This window comes from Schistocerca americana, chromosome 4, assembly GCF_021461395.2.
Source record: "Schistocerca americana isolate TAMUIC-IGC-003095 chromosome 4, iqSchAmer2.1, whole genome shotgun sequence".
Taxonomy (NCBI): Eukaryota; Metazoa; Arthropoda; class Insecta; order Orthoptera; family Acrididae; genus Schistocerca; species Schistocerca americana.
In genome coordinates, this window is record NC_060122.1 from 710,771,128 (window position 1) to 710,793,414 (window position 22,287).

Below are 22,287 nucleotides of genomic sequence, written 5' to 3' on the forward strand. Positions count from 1 at the left end.
AAACAGCCTCCATGTCTCATCCACTGTCACAATCAATGAAAGAAAATCCCATTAATGCTATCATGAAACATCAACATTGCCTGGAAACACATCATGCATGCAGCTGTGAGATCAACCATCAGCATTTGTGGGACCCATTTGGAGAACAATCTTCACATTTTCAGATCTTCATGCAGGTTTATGTGCACAGACCCCACAAATATGCCAACTTCGGAGGCGATGTATTCCACACTCATTTGGCAGTCTTCCAAAATAACTTTGTCTACTCGCTCGATCATGTCATCAAACCACTGGGGCAAGACCAGTTCGTTGACAAATAATGATCTACCTGTTTGAACTGTTGCATCCACAAATGCATGTTAGACGGATACATGACACCATCATCACATGCCTCACTCACCTGGCGATGAACTTCAATCAGTTTCACATAGCATAAATGGAGAATGATTACATGACTTTCTTGTAAGAATAATGTTACCATTTAAAGTAATGAACCATCTTCACTCTTACCACTGCCGCTCGAGATGTGTGTGCTGTACAGTGCTGCCATTTCTATCATGCATTCAGAAAAAATGCACATATATTTTAAAACAAACTACATGTTTCTGTTTCCAGGCCTAAGAAGAAGAAAAAAAAATATCGGATGTGTTATAACTTGAATGCAACTCTTAGGATGTTAACTGCTTTGAGCATTAACATCAAATCATCACATACTTTAGTGGTGAAAACTGGGTTTCCTTTACTCTTCATTTCCTTGTACAGTGTACCATAATGACAATGCAAGAATTTCTTTTATCTCATGCTGATGGATGAGGAGGGTGGGATTGGGGGGAGGTGGGGGCATGCCATAAAATGGAATGTCACTGACAATGTGAGATGGCTGGGAACTGAAAGGAAACAACAGAGGTTAAAAGAAATAAACTTGTGATGCGTCAATGGAAAAATAACAGAATCGAATAATAGCTACAAACGTTAATTTTATAGGTTTCCAAGTATTATTTAGTATTTTCTGGTGTTGATAAAGATTTTGTTTTAAAGGTACTCACTATGAATTTATCAGTCCATCCATCCTCATGAAATAAAAGGGAGAGAAGACTGCAAGCCAGTGCAGAGATGGCCAGGTCTAGCAACAGTGCGAAGAGGCACAACAACCCTCTCCCCTCATGTCATGGGTAAAGTAGCTTGCAGAGTGCATTTAAAGCTAGTGTGTTTATGTCAGAAGGGTAAAAGACACTCAATGTATATAGACTGACAGAGGTAAAAAGTAGCTGTGTGCATTAGTTCAGGGACAAAGTTTAACAGGAGGTCTCCTGGGGCTAGAACTGCAATGAAAGGCAATCCCTCTTCACCAACCTCAAGAACCAATGGGATGTGACCAGCATTAAATTTTGTTATAAAATGCAGGCAGAGGCAGTTGGACTGTGAGACAGTGTATCTGAGATAATGAAGTATCCACGTTCAGCCCAAGAGGTACTGCCAATACGAGAGTATGGGGTACTGTTGGAGGTGCTCCACAGATAAAATGAGATGGTCTGCTTGTTGCAGGATGATTCTGTGTGAGAGGCTGGTGTGGCCAGTGGGTAAGCAGCAAAAGACAATAGCTTCTTTTTGAGAAGCCTGGAGTGAAATTCACATTTTCATAGTAGTCTCTCTGCTCACAGTTTGCTGGGGAGTGCATAGTTTTTCATTCTCTTTTCCCAGAAATTCACATTACAATGACACCAATGTGTCCTCAGTGCCTGGTATTCCCAATTCTAATGTAGGCATTATAGCTGCCTCATCATCCAGTCTGTCAGTGAGCTCGTTTCCTGGTAAGACCATGTGGCTGGGTGGTCAAAGTAAAGTGTGTAGGTTCCCGCTCTGCGTAGCCCATATTCTAAATTGTGGCTATTGGAGACTAGTATTTCCTGTGAATAGTACTGTGTTATCAGCTGTAGTCCACATCAGGAATCATTGCATATTATAAACTTCTAGGTAGCAAGTGTTCCGATGTGTTGTAGAGCTCTGGATATGGCTGTCAGTTCTGCATGCATTTGGTGGAGAGCATAGTTTGTAACCCACATTTATGTGTAGCCTGAACTGAAAGATAATTGACCTTCGAGCCATCTGCGTACATCAATGTCAACTACAGTGCAAAAAATGTACAATGTGCTGTACATGTGAAATCCAGGGCTCAGTGTGACTCGATACTACTTTGTATGCCTCCGTTTTCATCGGTTCTTCTCAGAACAACACATATCATTCAACAGTGTGAAGCAAAACTGTTTCTTCTGGCATTTATCGGTTGGTATGATTTTCTTCAGTTTGACAGAATACTAGTGGCCATGGTGTTTATCCCTCCCTACTTACTCATGATACAAAAGAAGTTTAAAGGTCCAAGGGCTGTTGAAATGGTATGTGCAATCGAAAATGGACGGTCTCATGACCTTTTTTTGCAATCCTTTAAAAATGAATGGGTACCACAATTCTTTTTCAAAGAGAAGGATGAGAATTGTCAATGCCTATTGTGGAGTCGCACATCACTAGGTGTTGCAAATATGCTACATGGTTACAACACTATGCACACAGAATTTAAAGATTTAGTTTGTGATGAACAAGCATAAAATTACAATGATAAACAGATGATGTGTATGACATTCACATCAACAAGTACTTTGGATTAAATTTGCAGGTAAGAAAGATGAGATTCAACTGGTGGTATGAATAGCAGATTTTCTTAAGTCGCACAGTTTATTAACTACCTGCTTCAACAGTTTTAGATGGAATTACACAAAGAGTGTGGAAACGTATATTACTGTGATGCATGTTGATTAAGTTGATGGGGCATGCCTGGATTGGTTTTTTAATTTAAGACCCTCCACTGTTGAACTTCTGAAAGAAGAAGGAAAGCTCTGAGCAAAATTAGAAGATCCCAAATGGACTACAAACCTCACAGTTTCAGAAAACTTGACTGTTCATCTGAGCAGACTTAGTAAGATGTTGCAAGATGAGAAGCAACTTCTTTCTGATTTGGTGGCATGAGTGGATGCATTTAAAAATAAAAACACGCTGTAGAAGTGATGGCTTCTTACAAAGAACATCATTCATTTCCCTAAGTTCTCTGGTATTAAAAAAAAAAGTGAATTTTTTAGAATTCATTGCATTGTTGGAAGAAATACAGGAACAATTTTCTAGACTTTTCAAGGCAATGTCAATCTCGCATCTATTTTTGAGCTATTTCAGAGACCATCTGCCATTTCAGTTGATAGGGCCCCTGGGTATGTTGGAGGAAACTAATCAATCTGGAATGTAATCCCCACTTCAGAGGCAAATTATTTTACGTCACAACTGTCCATGAGTTACATGGTTCTACATTAAATAAGTCACAATTATGTGGCAACTTGGGTGACAAAAACCTGCACAGCTTTCTGGTCTGTCTGTGTACCAATTTGTTGTACCAGATATAAATTTTATCGTGTCTTCAGTGAACCAAAAATAATTAAATAAGGGGGAAAACTTTGTTTTGTTTGTGATATATATGTTACTGGGAAATACAGCCGTTGCAAGATTGATGGAATTGTTACATATAATAAAATCTAATTAAAGCTTCATGTGAAAGAAAAATGTATTCCACACATTTACTCCACACTGTAGAGACTATTTGTTTTTGCCTCTCTTTTTATATCAAAGTTTAAATATCATCATAACTTTACAGGGAACAACATGGCAAGCAAAATACTGCCAGTGTTATGCAATTGCAAACTCACCTTTATTTTTATTATTTCTGTAAGTGCATTCTCTTGTACCAACAGTCAGGGCCGTATAATATTCCTCTTCATGATCAGTTGTACATAATACTGCTCTTCATGATCAGTTGTAGTCCAAAGTTCTGAATTTCCCAATTACTATAACACGAAACCCACCTGTATTCAGGCCATTCAGCATTCCTTGCATGGTTGCATTGCCACCCGAATACAACACATTTCCAGTTTCCCTATCTTTCTGCTCAAACAATGTGGCATTGTAATGTGCAGCCAAATGAGAGAGATACACTCCAATGCAAGACCTCCGCTTCCTAAATGTTTATTTGAAACTACAATAGTGAAACCATAGTCACAGTACACAAAATTTTTCTCTAAAAAAAGGGGTTACATTACCGGTTTCAACAAACTACATCGTCATTTTCAAATGTAAAACATTAGTTGGAGAATATATAGTGAGAATTATGACCACATTAGCAGTTTCAACAAACTACATTTTCAAATGTAAAACATCGGTTGGAGAATACATAATGGGAATTATAACCACACATCTGTCACAATTCCCATTACATATTCTACAAAGTGTTTTACATTTGAAAATGATGATGCAGTTCGTTGAAACTGGTAATGTAATCCCTTTTTTAAAGGGATATTTTATGTACTGTGACTATGGCTTCACTATTGAAGTGTCAAATAAACATTTAACTTATATTTAGTCACACTCCTTATGACAATTATGTCTGAATATAGAGCTCCACATGTATTTCTTGGTCATCCTTGGTGTACACCAGTTTCAAAGTGCAGATAATCATGAAGGACTGAATAGAATACAAACCGTTAAACAATGGGATCTGCTTTTTTGGTGGTGATTCACGAGCAGTCGGATCCTTTGAATTTAGAACACAGTTGTGTACCATAACAATAGTGATCGGACAACTGGTCATGATTGTGTAGCTGACTAGGAGTTGCTGGAGTCTCAGACTCCGACAGTTGGGACATCTGCTTCTGCAAGGAGATTGGCAACTGGACTTGTGCGAAAAGCTTTCAGATCCACTCCTCAGGTATTGCCAGATCTGCTTCTCAGGTGTTTCCAACAAAATGGAGAGCATTAAGTTTCCTCATACAGTTTGCCTTTAGTTGGCATATATGAGGTAGCCATCTTACTTTGTTACCAAACAGTGGATGCAAAAGGCAGAATGTTCAGGTAAATGTATCACTTAATTCCTAAGTAGAATTCAGAGAGGGGATGCACAGAACTGAGTCTACAGACATGTGTGACATGTTATTTTGCTGGTGAAAAACAACACTCATGTATTTGCTCACGTTCAAGTGCCTTCCCTATGGCTGTCTGATGCTGAAATTCTCTAGTGTGCAATGATATAGACCTGTAATATAAGCAGGTCTTGTCAACATATAATGCCAATGAGACAATAAGTCTCACATCGTTATAATTTATTGCTATCATAAAGAGGTTAGTATATAGTATGCAACACATACAGGAAAATCAGGCACTGCAGATATCAGTACTAAAGTCTGTGCCAACTTTGATATAAAACAGTCAAAATGACAGAAAGTTATCTGGCAGCATCAAAAATCCCCATTTACGTAAAGTGGATACAATGCGGTAATGTCGTAAACCTTTTGAAAATCAAGGGCACAGCTTTTGAATGTCACAGAACACAGAAATGAAGTACCTGTAATGTTCAAAGCTGTCATGGATTGCAGATTCGAGGTGCAGAAGATAGCTGTCGGCTGGGTTTCTCGGAAATTGAATTGGTATTGAGAAAGGTTTTTTGACTCCAGTCTCCTATAAAGTCGTTCCATAAAAACACGGGAGAACTGCCGGATATCAGTAACGTTCTGCCACGATATTTCGGTGCAGAGTCTTCTGGCCATCTTCAGGTGAATGCCACTGTAGTAGTACTGAAGATGGCCAGAAGACTCTGGGCCGAAATATCGTAGCAGAACGTTTCTGATATCCGGCAGTTCTCCCTTGTTTTTATGGAACAATCAGTACGCCGGGTAAGCTTTAAACATCACATCCTATAAAGTCACTTATCAACCATAATTTCCAGTAAGTCACATAAGCTGGTTGGTACACAAACTGGTCAGTAACTATGGACGTAATAGCAAACCCAGCAACGCTTCGCAATTACTAAATATGTATGGGCAATCGACATACATCTCAAACTCCTTCTACACCTTCTCTCTGCCCATTTTCTCCTGTCCTCTCTGTTTGTTCATATCCTCCTCCCACCCCACCCCACCCCCTTCCTGTGCATCACTTCTTCCACCCCTCTCTGTTCACCTCCTTCTCCCCTCTCTGTTCATCTTCTCCCCCACCCTCCCCCATATACTCATTTCCATCTCACCACTCTCTGTGTCCTCTTATTGCTCTCTCTCACCCTGAGCACCGTTATTTGTTTTTGCAAACGAAACCTTGACAGTGAAATGAAAGTGCTTAAAATGAATAGGATGAATTCTCCAGAAACATCACACGAAGATAGTCTTCCACCCAGTAACTTCTTGGTAGTATAAAATATGACCTTGGACTACAGAAATCTGGGTACTATCATATACCCTGCCAATGTGGTTAGACTTAAATAGGTCAGACAATGTGTACTGTCGAAGACTGTTGCCGAGAACACCAATGGCACACCAGAATGCAGTAAATTAACAAGTCAGCAGTCACAGAACATTGCCTGGCAGAATTACATGGAATGGATTATGACCACACCATTTCTGGGCATGCATCATTAAGGAGTCCATTGAGGTCCCAATACAGGAAATGCTGATAAGCTGTGATAGCACTCATATCCTTAGTAAGGCATGGGACCCTGCTATTAGAACGGTCAAGAAGAGAAAAGACATATCAGACATCAAACTGATTTCAGGCAGGTGGAGGAACAGCAGAGACGCCACCAGTACATGTTCCTGGGTGTGAACATATCACGGAACACAGAGTTGGTGGGATGAACGGGGGACGCTGGGCAGCAAAGGGGACGGGGGGCAGACGGTTGTTGGAGTGGCCTATCAGTCAGTTCATCAGCATACCTAATGATGGCAACGTGGTCGTTTGCTGACACATTGTGTCTGTTGGACACTGACATCTGGCTGTTAACCCACAAACTATTTTGACATGAAGTACACTGGGAGCTGAAGAACCACATCAATGGGTAAATCGGTTGGGGTCACTGATATACTGGGTATAAGAGACAGCTCTCCAGATGTTGGCTCTCTAAGGATAGCAGTTTCAATGGCAGTATTTTGCATAGTTTTAATTTCTGAATGGATAATGCAGCAAAGTTTTGGTTGATTCAGATTCTGCAATAGTACTCTAATCATAAGCCAATAAGCCCTAAATACGACTTTCCTATTTTTCTGTAAAACTAACAGCAAAGGAGAAAACAAAACATACATTGCTGTGTATACAATTTTTATTTGAAAATATATATAACGAGAAAGAATATATATGGGAGAAACAATTTGTCTAATGGTTTACATGACCTGCTATCATAGTTGAAACTGAAAGAGACAAAGAAATCAAAACCACACATTTTCACATCACAGCCATTTCTGTCTCACAGTCAGTTTTAACATAAAACATGGGCATTGCCTTTCAAAGAAATATATGGCCTATCTGTCGGGATGCTTATTACAATATCTCATAAAAAGTGGAAGTAAATAGGTCAAGAACTTTTCAAGACGTTTGGTAACAATGTTTCCCCTTAAGTTATTCCATATATACTAATATACTGAATACATTAAAAGATATGAGAGCTATGTACATTTGGATTTCCTATTTATATGTTGAACACACAGCTATGTATTATACATATTGCAAAAATACACAGCCTATGACGGGCTGAATGTTTATTAGACTATTGTGTACAAGTACGAAGTAAACTGGTCAAGTATTTTTCGATATTTTTTGTAACAATTTTAAACACAGATTGTCTTTATACTGTAGTGTAGATATACATTAAAACCATGTGCAGCCTGTGTCCATATGAACGTTATGTATATCTGTGTGTGTGTGTGTGTGTGTGTGTGTGTGTGTGTGTGTGTGTGTGTGTGTGTGAAGAGAATCTGAAGGTCTATTACAGCATCTTGTAAAAAGACAGAACTTTTTGAGATTTTTGCTAATATATATCGCTGTGTCCTACCAAACATTTAATAGAGTATCATTTGAAGTAAATCAGTCAAGTACTTTTTGAGATTTTTGTACTAGTTTTAAATACCAACTTCTCTTCATATAACACTACACATGTATATGTATAAAGCATATATATTTAAAAACTATGTAGCCTATGTCTGTCCAAAGGTTTATTAGAGTATTCTGAAAAATTTGAAGTAACTGGGTAAAGAACTTTTGGAGATTTCTGCTAATAATATTGCCCCTATATATGGTAAATACACTGATCAGCCAGAACATTATGACCACCGACCTACTATCAATATAAACCTATCCAGGCAACAGCAGCATCACCTGGCGAGGAATGACTGCTGGACAGATACACACACGGTGCACATAGTATCATGAGCATGCTGTCTGTGTGTAGAATGGGGAAGGCACACAATCTATCAGAGTTTGACCGAGGGCATATTGTGACAGTATGGAAGGTCAGATAAGCATTTTGGAAACTTCATGACATGTCAGGTGTTTGAGGAGTGCTGTGGTGAGTGTCTTCAACACGTGGTGAAACAAAGGCGAAACCACGTCCAGGCATCGTGGGGTTGAGCAGCCACTCCTCATTACAGATGTCGGACGCTGTAGGCTGGGCAGACTAGTAAAACAGGACAGGCAGCAAACTATGGCGGAACTAACATCAGACTTAAATGCTGGGCAGTGTACTACTGTGTCTGAACAAGCAGCAACAAACACTACTTAATGATGGGCCTCCACAGCCAATGACCAATGCACGTGCCAATGTTAACATCATGACATCAGCAACTACAACTGAAATGGACATGTGAGCATTGGCACTGGACGTTGACATACTGGCAGAGCATTGCATGGTCTGATGAATCCCGATACCTCCTTCATCATGCCGATGGGAGAGAGTGAATCCCTCGTCTTCCAGGGGATCGGCTCCTTGACACCTGTACTACGGGACAGAGACAAGCTGGCAACAGCTCTATTATGCTCTAGGGAACATTCACGTGGGCATCCGTGGGTCCAGTGGAGCTCATGCTAGGCACCATGATGGCCACAGAGTATCATACACTGGTTGCAGACCGTGTACACCCATTTATGACAATTATGTTTCCTGATGACGGTGGCATTTTTCTACAAGATGGTGCACCATTTCGAGAGGCCAGGTGTGTGATGGAGTGGTTTGAGGAACACAGTGGTGAGTTCCAATTGATATGCCAGGCCCCCAACTTGACAGATCTGGACCCAATCAAACACATCTGGGATTTGATTGAACGTTGTGTCAGAGTTCATCCCCCCCCCCCCCCCCCCAAGGATTATACGGGAATTAGTTGACGTGTGTGTGTGTGTGCGTGTGCAGATATGGTGCCAACTCCCTCCAGGGACATACTGACTATTAGGTATTTTTAAAAATGTAGCCTACGATTGTCCGAATATTTATTAGAGTATTGTGTAAAAATGTGAAGTTAATCAGTCAAGAATTTTTCGAGATTTTTGGAAACAATTGTAAACAACAACTTGTCTTTATATAGTAGTACAGATTGTGCATTTTTCCTGATTTCGAGATAAGTACTATGATGCTCTTCTACTACTCAGAAGAAAATTTTCCTTTGTGCCATATTAGATTAAAAACATTTAGTATATTCTTGTTACTGCTACAGATAAGATGGTGTAGCATTTCACCTTGTACTTTTTCAGGCACAGGGAGGAAATTCCAACACAGTAAAAGTGCTTGTTAAAAAGACACATTATAAGTTTCTAGGTGTTGCGACAAGAAGGATGAATTGCCAGGCATTGGCAATTTGTAAAGGTAGGACAGGTATATCTAGATGCAGACATTTCTGCACAGTGTACTTCTAGATATTCCACAGTATTCTGTGGGTCAGAATGTCTCCATTGACAGCAATGCCAGATTTCAGTTGACACATGATTACCACAAACTGTGTTGAAGTTACGCACATACTTCAGTGGGTACAGTGTTTATCCTCACATAATAGACATACTGCTCCCAATGCTCCTTTGTTCATTAAGAACTTTGCTTTTTCTGGAGTTATTCTAATATACTTAAGTTGTTCAATGACGGGTGGCATTTATGGTATTTAAGTGCTCTTCCATGTTCTCTACTGGCCTCTGTTATTCCTTCATACCACCATGGTATCGGTTTCCTCTCTGGGATTGCTATATCTGCACAGTACATGATAGTAGTAGTACCATCTCACCAATTATTTCCTCCTGGTTGATGTTAAGCTGCACTTGGATGATAGGCTTGCCAGCTGGCTGGTCTCAGACAGGAGCTGGTACAAATTTGTTATTTCTCCAGTCTGGTAATTGCATGGGAAAGGCTTGTGTTGCGCATTGTGGGATCTACTGCTGAGTAAGTAATAAGGGCAGCATTGAAACTCCTGTGCTTAGCAAGTAGAGTTCAAATTAAGACAGTATTATTTCTAATAGTTGCCCACTGTTGTTAGAGGTGCTGCCTTACAAGCAATAGTGAGGACTGAATCCCACCAATAACATAAAAGGTGCGAGTAATTGTTCCACAAGGCTTGATACTACCTCTTTGCAAAATATTTGTCCATAAGGGGAAGTGAGACGTAAATATTACACACTGTTACCCTGGTAGTGAACTGGAGACAGGTGGCTACTACCTCCTCCTAGTGTGGGTTTACATGGCACTTAACCTCAACTACTACACTACAAAACACACAGTGGGGTAAATGGTCATCAGTCGATCTGCATGGTGCCAATAATGACAATTACACTTCCAAAGAAGTAATGTAGAAAAAATTTAAGGCAAAAGGCAGCAGAGATGTATATATCTCAAGTGGGATTGGACACACACACACATACACATACTCAGTACTCTCTCTCTCTCTCTCTCTCTCTCTCTCTCTCTCTCTCTCTCCCTCCCCCCCCCCCCCCCCCCAAAAAAAAAAAAAAAAAAAAAAGGGCTGCATAACGGAAAAATAAACTGCAACACCAAGGAGGAGTTGCGTGACATAAACGAAAGTTGGCAGGCATGTTTCTACAGCTGAATGATGATTTCTATTAAAATTCTGCACAGTCACATGAGAATGGCATTAGTAAGGTCACTATGAGGACGCAAATCAGGTCTGCTTTAAATACATGCTGTAACAGTTGCGAGTGTTAGTTACCTCCGAGACTGGACATGTTGAGTTGATCTCAGTCGAGAATACCTTTAAGGCAACAACACACCATTATCACATCTCACTGAGTTTGAACATGGTCATGTAATAGGGCCACAAGGAGTTGGATGCAGAAAGACTTGGCAGTAAAGTAGCCACTGTACATGACTGATGGCAGCAGTGTTCACGAGAATGTATGGTCACAAAAGACCGGGTTCTGGACAGCCACATGGCACTGCCAGGAGGAAAGACTATCGTCTTTGGCATATGGCTCTGTAGCAGCAATTTGAGATGCAGTTGGCACCACAGTGACACAACAAACTGTTACAAATACGTTAATTCTAGGACAGCTTTGAGCCAGACACCCTCTAGAGAACACTTCATTGACCCCAAAGGACAACCATTTGTGACTTTAGTGGTGACAATCAAGATTTCAACATCATGATTTATGATGGTCCCCTGGAGTTCGCCCTGATTTCTTAGTGTAGCTTCAGTTATGATGAAAAAAGCCACCAAGATTTCGAATTTTTTCTGTCCCCCTTCTGCTCCAATTTCTCTGAAACTAAGTGTTTAACCAAAAAACTGAATGTTACAAACATTTTGGACAATTAAATTTTGCATGGATTGAGTTACAAAACTTTGCTATTTCATTAAATACCCCTATATAAAAGCTTTGTTAGAAAACTGTAATTTTCATATTTTTGGAACAAGATTCATTTCATCACTATAAAACATACGGCATCTGAGAATTGACCACTTTGACACAACATTTTATAGGAGAGAAGTTTAGAGCAATTAACTGTTTTTTTGAAAAAAGAAGTGACAAAAAACCTAGCTCGTAAGTAAATAGCACCATTATTCAATGATATGTTTATCACACACTTAAAAGACCATTACCAATTTTTTACTTTCAGTTGAATAGGTTCTTCCTATGTTCGATCTTGTTTGTTTAATTATCAGTTCACTCATTCTCTGCATTACGCTTTTCCACTATTGTTCGAAACATATCCTTTAGCTGTTCTTGCTGGAGAAAATACTGTTGATACCTGCTCCTTGTTACAAGGCCTTTGGCTGTTCAATATGAATTGAAAATTAAAAGTCTGAAGATTGTATGAAGGAACACAGAAACTGGCTGCATAAATAAGTTAAATACAAAAGTGGCTGCCGGAGGCATTTTAATTTTCAATTCTTTTCATTGTTTAGTTACATTCATCAGTGAAAGCCAGTGCAATGTGCAAGTCTTTCATGCATGGCGAAAGTGTTGTGGATGGAGTAGATGTCATCATAGTGAAGCAGAAAGTGTTTATAGAGAAGGGGCAGGGGAGAGCAGGGGGGATAAGAGCAGATGGTAAACAAGTTGGTTTGGTGAACTGTACTGTTGCTGTTACTGAGGCACAGAATCCCAAGTTGGAAGGGATTTATGGAAGCAGTACACTCGCATGGAGATTACTCGACCTCACATACACTGTGTCTGCCATTTGTGTATTCATGTCCCTCATCATGATACAGTACCTTCTGCACTTTTGGCCACAACACAAAAATTTAAGTCACTTAAGATTAGAAGCTGCTTTATCTCATTTGATGACCCACTTTATGTAAAGGCTCGAGATACTGTTGCTTCCAACAAACCTAACAGTGAGACGGGATCTATCATTGTCCGCCTTGAAGGTTCTCACTTAAAGAGCTTTGCAGGATTACGTTTCAGCACACCTGAGTTTGACCCACATTATTTTGTAGATCACTCTAATGTAGGAAGAGCAATTGGCACTAAAAATTATCTTCAATGACTGAGACACTAACAGTCTATATGTATCCAGAATGAGATTTTCATTCTGCAGCGGAGTGTGCGCTGATATGAAACTTCTTGACAGATTAAAACCGTGTGCTGGACCGAGACTCGAACTCAGGACCTTTGCCAGCTGAGCTACCCAAGCACGACTGAGGCTCAAACTCGGGACCTTTGCCTTTCGCGGGCAAGTGCTCTACCAACTGAGCTACCCAAGCACGACTCACGCACCGACCTCACAGCTTTACTTCAGCCAGTACCTAGTCTCCTACCATCCAAACTTTACAGAAGCTCTCCTGTGCAGTTTCGCAGGAGAGCTTCTGTAAAATTTGGATGGTAGGAGACAAGGTACTGACAGAAGTAAAGCTGTGAGTACGGTGCGTGAGTCGTGCTTGGGTAGCTCAGTTGGTAGAGCACTTGCCCGCGAAAGGCAAAGGTCCCGAGTTTGAGCCTCAGTCCGGCACACAGTTTTAATCTGTCAGGAAGTCTCAGTCTAGATGTAGATGTGTCGTCGTTTACACCAATGGGTGGAAGATTTCCCAAAAATCTGAAGAAGTTGCTAATGTTGAAGGTACAGCATGACTGTGGGTTCAGTACTTCAAAATTGTAGCCACTGTTAAGAAATTTGTGGGAGCTGAGAGGAGTGCAGATTGGCAATTGCATACGCAATATATTAAGGATATGCCTCCCTATTTTTATGCCAGGGCCATCTTTATACAAAATCATATCACTTATACTCAAAAGAGATCAATGAACTGAAAACCAAATTTACTCTACAAGAATATGAGCCTTTTGTTGTTAGGGATGGTTTACAATCCGTACGTCAGAAATTTTTTGGTCTGACATTACAAATGAACAAGCCTTAATGCAATTGATACCAATGATCAAGTTGGGCAATTCTGTGGTGTTTCATTTGCAGCTACTGAACAACATGTGGAGCTAGAAAAGCAAGAATACAAAGAGATGAAGGAGACCTCAAAAGATTTTATACTACTGTCCCCCCCCCCCCCCCCCAACACACACACACATGGTCCTTTTCCTATTTATGAGCATGTTATGTCCATCAGCACTGGGACAGTAGTGATGAAAAGATCAACTGCCACAAATCTGATGAACTTCACAATTTATGCATTTCAACGATTACTAGCAGCAGCTTTTACTGTTTGAAATTTCGAAGAAGTTGAGTCCTACCTCTAAAGTGTACATCATATAAAATCACACTGTACAACAAGGTCATTCCTATCAACCCCGAAATGATTTTTCAGAGAATCGCTTTCCACACAAAGTCCAATGAAGAGCTTCAGCACTATTAGCACTCTATCCATATTTGACAAGATAATTATGCAGAAAACACAAGAAGCTATGTTTTACAAGTTTTTTGATGTCTTTCAACGCCCAGCTGACTTCAAAATAGCAGAATTCATTGTAGATGGAGTATTTCTGTCGCACAGAGTGGCATGGGAGGCAAAAGAACTAATTTCTTCCTTAATTACAAAATATGCAGATTATATTAAGTGCTTGTACAGTTGAAAGGTCACGACTATCTTTGATGGATACCCTGATGTGTTACGTGACAAGAGCACGGAATCAGCTGAGCGGCTGCGTAGACTCACCAAAAGAACTACACCAACTGTCACATTTAATGAAACATCATCATTAACGATTGAAAAAGTTTTGTTTCTGTTGAAAAACAAAATAAGAAGACATTTCTTTACTGACTGTGCAATTTGAAGGTGAGCACTTCAATATTACACAAGATGCTGAGGATGCTGGATACTGTAATTGTAGCTACTGCTGCTGATACTGCTCAGCACTCTGGCTGTGAATCTCCTGTGATTCTGACTGTTTCAGACCCATTGTTCTCGCAACAATTTTTTTTTTTTTATTGAAATCAGGCAAAGCCCGACATAGCAACATAGTCAACAGCCTTCTAAATTTCAAGCTGTCTCAAGTATCAAAAGACAACATTCTGTTCCTACATGACTTCAATGGCTGTGACATGACTTCATTATTTTTGACAAAGGGAAACTGAAACACCTCGAAGCATTGGAGATAAAAAACAATTTACCAAAAATAAAAAATTAAGAAAAAGATTGTACATGGCTTAACATTAATCTTGTACTCTAATTGAAGATATGAGGGTCAATCCAAAAGAAATGCACATTATTTTCTTTAATCCATCTTTTATACTACATGTTTGAAAGTTTTGCAGTGTGTAGATACATCCTTTAGGAACAATATTTTCATTTCTCCACATAATTTCCATCCCTCTCAACTGCCTTACTCATCTTGGAACCAGCACCTGTATAAAATTCTGGACCAACCTGTTGGAGCCAGTTTGGCAGCGTGCACAAGGGAGTCATCATCTTCAAACCTTGTTCCACGAAGAGAGTCTTTCAGTTTCGCAATGAGATGATAGTCACATGGAGCCAGGTCAGGACTGTAAGGCGGGTGTTTCAGTGTTGTCCAACCGAGTTTTTTGATCGCTTCCTTGGCTTTTTGACGGACATGCGGCCATGCATCAACATCCTAAGAACCCACCTGTCACAAACCTTTTTTAACGCCAACACTTCCAGTATTCTGCAAACACTTCCTTCCCCTATCCCCACGTAGCTTGACAATTCGTTCACTGTGATGCGTCTGTCAGCAGTCACCAATTCGTTAACTCTCTGCACATTGTCCGGAGTGTGTGCCGTACGAGGCCTGCTGCTGCGAGGACAATCATCAATATTGCTGTGCTCGCTTTCATCACATAACCTGCTTGCCCACCAACTAACTGTACTGCGATCGACAGCAGCATCTCCATACAACTTTTCCAACCTCTTGTGGATGTTTCCCACTGTCTCGTTTTCACAGCACAGGAATTCTATGACAGCACATTGCTTCTGACGAACGTCAAGTGTAGCAGCCATCTTGAAGACATGCTGTGACAGCACCACTCAAGGGAACAGGTTGAACTAAGTTTGAAAACAAGCAGGAAGGATGTATCTACACACTGTAAAACTTTCACACATGCAGAATGAAAACTGTATTTTTACAAAAATAGTGTGCATTTCTTTTGGAGTGACCCTCATATTTCATTTAATTGTATTACTTAAACATTACTTTACATACATGTAATCATATGTAATTCAATTTACTGTTAACTGAGTTAAGTTTCTTTATTCCCAATAAAACAATAGTAAACCTAATAAAATTTGATAGATAAAAAAATCTACTCACCAAGCGGTGGCAAGAGAAAACCATTTAAAAGTTTTGTGCAAGTTTTTGGAGCCAGTGGCTCCTTCTTCTGGCAAAAGAGTTAAAGGGGAGGAAAGGGATAAAGAAAAAAGACTGGCGAGGCTTAGGAAATGGGGAGAGCGATGGAGAAGTCATCCAGAATACTTGGTTAGGGGAGATTTACTGGATGGAATGAGAAGGAAAGACTGATAATTGGGGGAAGATAGGGTAACAATCAAAACAGAGATTACTGACCAGACATCATGCACGAATAAGCAATAGTAGTGCATTATAAGTGGTAGACATGTGAAGTGAGGAGTGGTAAATAATAACAGGTCATAAAACAGAAGATACAGAAACTACAGGGAATGAATACAGGAATAGTTACTGAAAGGAAAGGTTGAAATCGATGAAATTAAAATAAATTAAGGATAACTGGGTGGTGAGAACCAAGGACATGTTGTAAATTCAGGTCCCACCAGCATAGCTCTGACATACTGGTGTCAGGAGGGATGACACAGGTGGCACGTGTGGTAAAACAGGCATTGAAGTCACAACTACCATAAATACACTCCTGGAAATGGAAAAAAGAACACATTGACACCGGTGTGTCAGACCCACCATACTTGCTCCGGACACTGCGAGAGGGCTGTACAAGCAATAATCACACGCACGGCACAGCGGACACACCAGGAACCGCGGTGTTGGCCGTCGAATGGCGCTAGCTGCGCAGCATTTGTGCACCGCCGCCGTCAGTGTCAGCCAGTTTGCCGTGGCATACGGAGCTCCATCGCAGTCTTTAACACTGGTAGCATGCCGCGACAGCGTGGACGTGAACCGTATGTGCAGTTGACGGACTTTGAGCGAGGGCGTATAGTGGGCATGCGGGAGGCCGGGTGGACGTACCGCCGAATTGCTCAACACGTGGGGCGTGAGGTCTCCACAGTACATCGATGTTGTCGCCAGTGGTCGGCGGAAGGTGCACGTGCCCGTCGACCTGGGACCGGACCACAGCGACGCACGGATGCACGCCAAGACCGTAGGATCCTACGCAGTGCCATAGGGGACCGCACCGCCACTTCCCAGCAAATTAGGGACACTGTTGCTCCTGGGGTATCGGCGAGGACCATTCGCAACCGTCTCCATGAAGCTGGGCTACGGTCCCGCACACCGTTAGGCCGTCTTCCGCTCACGCCCCAACATCGTGCAGCCCGCCTCCAGTGGTGTCACGACAGGCGTGAATGGAGGGACGAATGGAGACGTGTCGTCTTCAGCGATGAGAGTCGCTTCTGCCTTGGTGCCAATGATGGTCGTATGCGTGTTTGGCGCCGTGCAGGTGAGCGCCACAATCAGGACTGCATACGACCGAAGCACACAGGGCCAACACCCGGCATCATGGTGTGGGGAGCGATCTCCTACACTGGCCGTACACCACTGGTGATCGTCGAGGGGACACTGAATAGTGCACGGTACATCCAAACCATCATCGAACCCATCGTTCTACCATTCCTAGACCGGCAAGGGAACTTGCTGTTCCAACAGGACAACGCACGTCCGCATGTATCCCGTGCCACCCAACGTGCTCTAGAAGGTGTAAGTCAACTACCCTGGCCAGCAAGATCTCCGGATCTGTCCCCCATTGAGCATGTTTGGGACTGGATGAAGCGTCGTCTCACGCGGTCTGCACGTCCAGCACGAACGCTGGTCCAACTGAGGCGCCAGGTGGAAATGGCATGGCAAGCCGTTCCACAGGACTACATCCAGCATCTCTACGATCGTCTCCATGGGAGAATAGCAGCCTGCATTGCTGCGAAAGGTGGATATACACTGTACTAGTGCCGACATTGTGCATGCTCTGTTGCCTGTGTCTATGTGCCTGTGGTTCTGTCAGTGTGATCATGTGATGTATCTGACCCCAGGAATGTGTCAATAAAGTTTCCCCTTCCTGGGACAATGAATTCACGGTGTTCTTATTTCAATTTCCAGGAGTGTAAATTGGCACGACCGAGGTTGTAAACTGGGAATGCACAATGTCCTACTGCACAGCATGCTCTACAACATGATAGAGGTGACCTCGGTGCCTGTTTTACCACAAGTGCCATCTGGATTCTCCCCCAACACCAATTTCTCGGAGCTTTCATTGTGGGAACTGACATTACAACATGTCCTTGGTTCTTGCCATCCAGCTACCCATAATTTAAGTTAATTTCTTCAGTCTCAACCCCTCCTTTCAGTAACTATTCCTTAATTCACTCCCTTTTAGTTTCCTATCTTCTATTTTTTGACCTGTCTATTATTTGCCATGTTCCACTTCACATGCCTACCATGCATAATGCACTTTGCTTTCTGCTCTTATTAACTCATGCATGATGTTTGGTCAGTAATCTCTGTGTTACTTAGTACCCTATCTTCCACCTTTAAACTCCCATGTTTTCAAACCTTGTACAGTGCAGTACTCAACAATCACTCGTTCCTTCTCATCCTGTCCGGTAAATCTCTCCTCACCAGGGGTTCTGGATGATTTCTCCATAGTTCTTCCTATTTCCCAAGCCTTGCCAGTCCTTTTGCTTCATCCCCACCCCTTCCTTTCCCTAAAACCTTTCTGCCAAAACAAGGAGACACTTGTTCTGAAAGCTTGCACATTTCTTTAACTTGTACATGTGTTTTCTCCTGCCCCGCTTGGTGAATAAATATTTCATCTACCCACTTCTATTTTCAATGAAAACAATCGATTATTGACAAAATTGTTTAATTGGATAGATAAACCATCTACCCACAAAGCGGCGGCAGAACACACACATAAAAGATGGTTGAAATTGGCAAGCTTTCGGAGCCAGTGGCTCCTTCTTCAAGCAGAAACCTAACACATTTCTTCTCATTAATAGCCTTGTAGACAAATGTCTTGTCCTTTTCATATTATTTTTCTAATTCATAGTTTTCAAAACCTGTAGGATAGGGATTATGTAACAGCAACAAGAAAAGGCAAATACTGGAAGAAATCACAGAGTGAAAAGCAGAAAAAAAAGTTATTTACAGAACTGGTGCAGTGCCCAGCTATGTATTTCCTTCTCATCAACTGAACAATGGTGATATTTACCTACCAATTATGTTTTTTTGTCACTTTTTGAAATCAAAATTTGACAATCTAAAATTTTTCTCCTGTAAGATTTTATTTCCAACTGACCAATTCTCAGATGATGCTCGTTTTATAGTGATGAAACAAGTGTTTTTTGAAAAGTATGAAATATTACTGATGTAGCTTTTCTATAGTAAAGTTACAGTACTCAGTCAATGCAGAATTTAATGGTCTACATTCTTGATAGCCTTGGCTTTTTCAATTAAATGCTTAGTTTCAATGGAATTTGAAGGATGGTGTGGGATACCCACACAAGAAAAGTTCAAAATTTTGGTGTTTTCCTTTTCATCATGGCTGAATTCCAATAGGGGCAAACTCAGGTTATTCATATCAGAAACCTACATTAATTATTAAAACAGTTTACAGGATTCCACAAATTTTTGGAAGACAGAATTCTTATTTTCTTGGCCTGTGGTGGATTTTTTAATTTTGTTTCAGAAAATAAATGAGATCCAAATAATAAACACTTTGTGTAAACCAGATGTCAGTCACACACAATGTGATGTAAACATTTGGAATGAAGTTATCTCTCAGAATTGTGGTCCTTAGGAAAAATTTGTGAAGACTGCTGATCAACTTAAGTAGCATGCAGAAGAAGAAGAAAAGGTGGAAACCATGGCAGAACTGATCGCAATACCGAAAAAAGGAACTGTATAAATGATGATCCTGAAAGTGTACTTCAGGAATATTTCAATGGATTTACTTTAGATTTTATTGTTAGCAATTAAAAACCTGTGGTGCTAAAAAGGAATCAGGATGATATGTAATGAACTAAAAAAACTATCTGGCCTCTCTCTGCATTTTTATTCCCCCGGGACATATAGATTTGTATCCCAGTATTCTTCACGGGTGGGTATCTTCTGTAAATTGTAAACCTGATTATCTAAAAGAGGTTTCCAACTATCTAAAACAGAATACCAGAGACAAGCAATATCTTACAGAATTAACAAAGGAAAACAGAATGAAAGTTCTATTAAAAACGTTACACACTGGGAAGTGTAAAACAAAATCAGGTGAAAGGAAATTTAAAATCGTATGAAATCTTACCAATAAAACGAGGGGAAAAATGTTTCTTACTTTTCTGGCCACTCCTATATATTTATAAATGTAGATTCAGAAACCTCCCCACCACTGACACATGTGACCCACCTTATGAATCAAACTTAGGAAGCAGAAACCAATCCATGCAGCAGCGATGCATACCCCCCCCCCCCCCCCCCCCAATTCCCTTCGCCACCCATTCTCTTCGGGGCAGGCCGAAGCACCACACCACAATTTGGCGCAAACAACTAGCCTGTGTGAATACCCATGGCACTTGTCCCAGAACAAGAATATTACGGAACATAAATACCGCAGAATCTTTAGCGGGAATCCCAACACCTCTCCCCCACTTCCTCAGCAGGCCAGGGACATGCCTGGGGCAGGTCTTAACATAAGATGGCGATTCCAATTCCCCACTTAGCCACAGTATACAAGATACCACATTTAGCAAGTAATAACATTTCCTCACTGCTCCATTGAAGACACAAGCAGAGGGTACAATGTGCGTGCTCTCTGGTAGAGTTCTGCACTTAAATATGTGGTCATGTACACTTACTTGCCTGTTATCTCTTGAAGTCTTCAGACAGCACCATTAGAGAGTGTTTCACTATTGTTTTTATACGGTTTTCTCTTTTCAGTATTCACTCTGGACTGATCTTGTACACTTACAACAACCTTGCTGTGGTTTGGATTCTATTTCAGGGCAGCCATTCACTATATGAATTTAATTCATTACCAGCCATGTTTCATCAGCCACTATGTGCTGAACAATATTGAACTTCTACTGCACAGGAATATCAACAATGTAGGAAAAGACAGATTGTTACATACCATAAAGAAGACACATTAAGTTGCAGACAGGCAGTATTAAAAGATATTTACACAGAGCTTTTGACCACAGCCTTCATCAGCAAATGAGAAACAGGAAACGTTCTGGCCCGAGCTGCCAGAGTTGGTAGTCACGTGTGTGTGAGGTGTGCTTGCTTGTGCGTATAATGGTGAAGATTATCTGTTTCACTTTTGCTGATGAAGGCTGTGGCCAAAAGCTTTGTGTGTGTGTCTTTTAACTGTGCCTGTCTGCAACTTAATGTGTCTTCTTTACAGTAAGTGATAATCTATCTTTTCTTGCTTTATTAAACTTCTACTATCTAAGCCAGGCAGGGTAGTAAAGTGGTGACAAGTTCTTTCTGCTTTAGATTACATTTCAGTGACATAATCCAATGAAATTCTTGAGAGCCTAAGCATCAAGTTTTTGTCTCTGTTTTGGATTACATTCAGCAACACAATCCAATGCAATTCTTGACAGCTTATGCATAAAGTTTTTGTCTGAAACGACCTGCATTAATTAAAACTAATAGAGGAAAGACAGAATCAGGGTTCTACTAAAAGCATCAAACATTGAGAACTGTAAAACAAAAGTAGTTGAAAAGGAATTTAAAATCTGATAAAAGCTTACAACCAAAAAAAAGGAAAAATTTCTTACTTTTCTGACCAATCCAGTATAGTAGTAAAAGCAGACTCAGAATCAAATTTGTGCCCTTCTGAACCAATTTTTAGATATGGAATTAGCTTCAAATAACGTGAGAAGCATTCTATTATGAATTCATCTGACAGCAGACAACTGTCAAATGCAGAACTATGTTCCATGCGTGTTTCTATTAGTTTCTGAAAATAAAATAATAAAAACATATTCAGCATCATAGAATACTTCAACTGATTAAATCTGAAAATAAAACCATTGTAACTACGTATCTCACCTTCACTCTTTCTAAATAGTTCCAGATCTCCACAATGAGGTTATAATGTTTTGCCAAAATTTTAGCATTGTTTGGAGGGTAACAAAATATTGCATTTAATACACGAAAGCCCAGAAGTGGATTTGGTTCACGGGCATCCTTAATTTTTACTTTTCTTCGTTCTGCTTTCTGAAAGGTAAAAGGAACACTTATCAGTTATGTATAACTTTTGACAAATGCTCAATTTAACAATACAAAAATCAATAAAGAATCAATGAACAAAAGTTTACGTGCAACAAACTATACTTTTGTTTTTTTTCCCTTCCT

At 40.6% G+C, this 22,287-nt stretch overlaps 1 protein-coding gene across 2 annotated transcripts in view; it reads right to left on the bottom strand.

Annotated features, from left to right (window-relative positions):
• Positions 1-22,287, bottom strand: part of LOC124612601 (condensin-2 complex subunit G2-like) — a 287,500-nt gene that overhangs the window by 71,987 nt on the left and 193,226 nt on the right. For both annotated transcript variants that reach the window (XM_047140891.1, XM_047140890.1), the window contains exons 15-16: positions 21,982-22,149; positions 21,708-21,889 (exon numbers count right to left, since the gene is read on the bottom strand). In XM_047140891.1, coding sequence (XP_046996847.1) covers positions 21,708-21,889; positions 21,982-22,149 — 350 coding nt within the window. The remainder of the gene's footprint in view (positions 1-21,707; positions 21,890-21,981; positions 22,150-22,287) is intronic.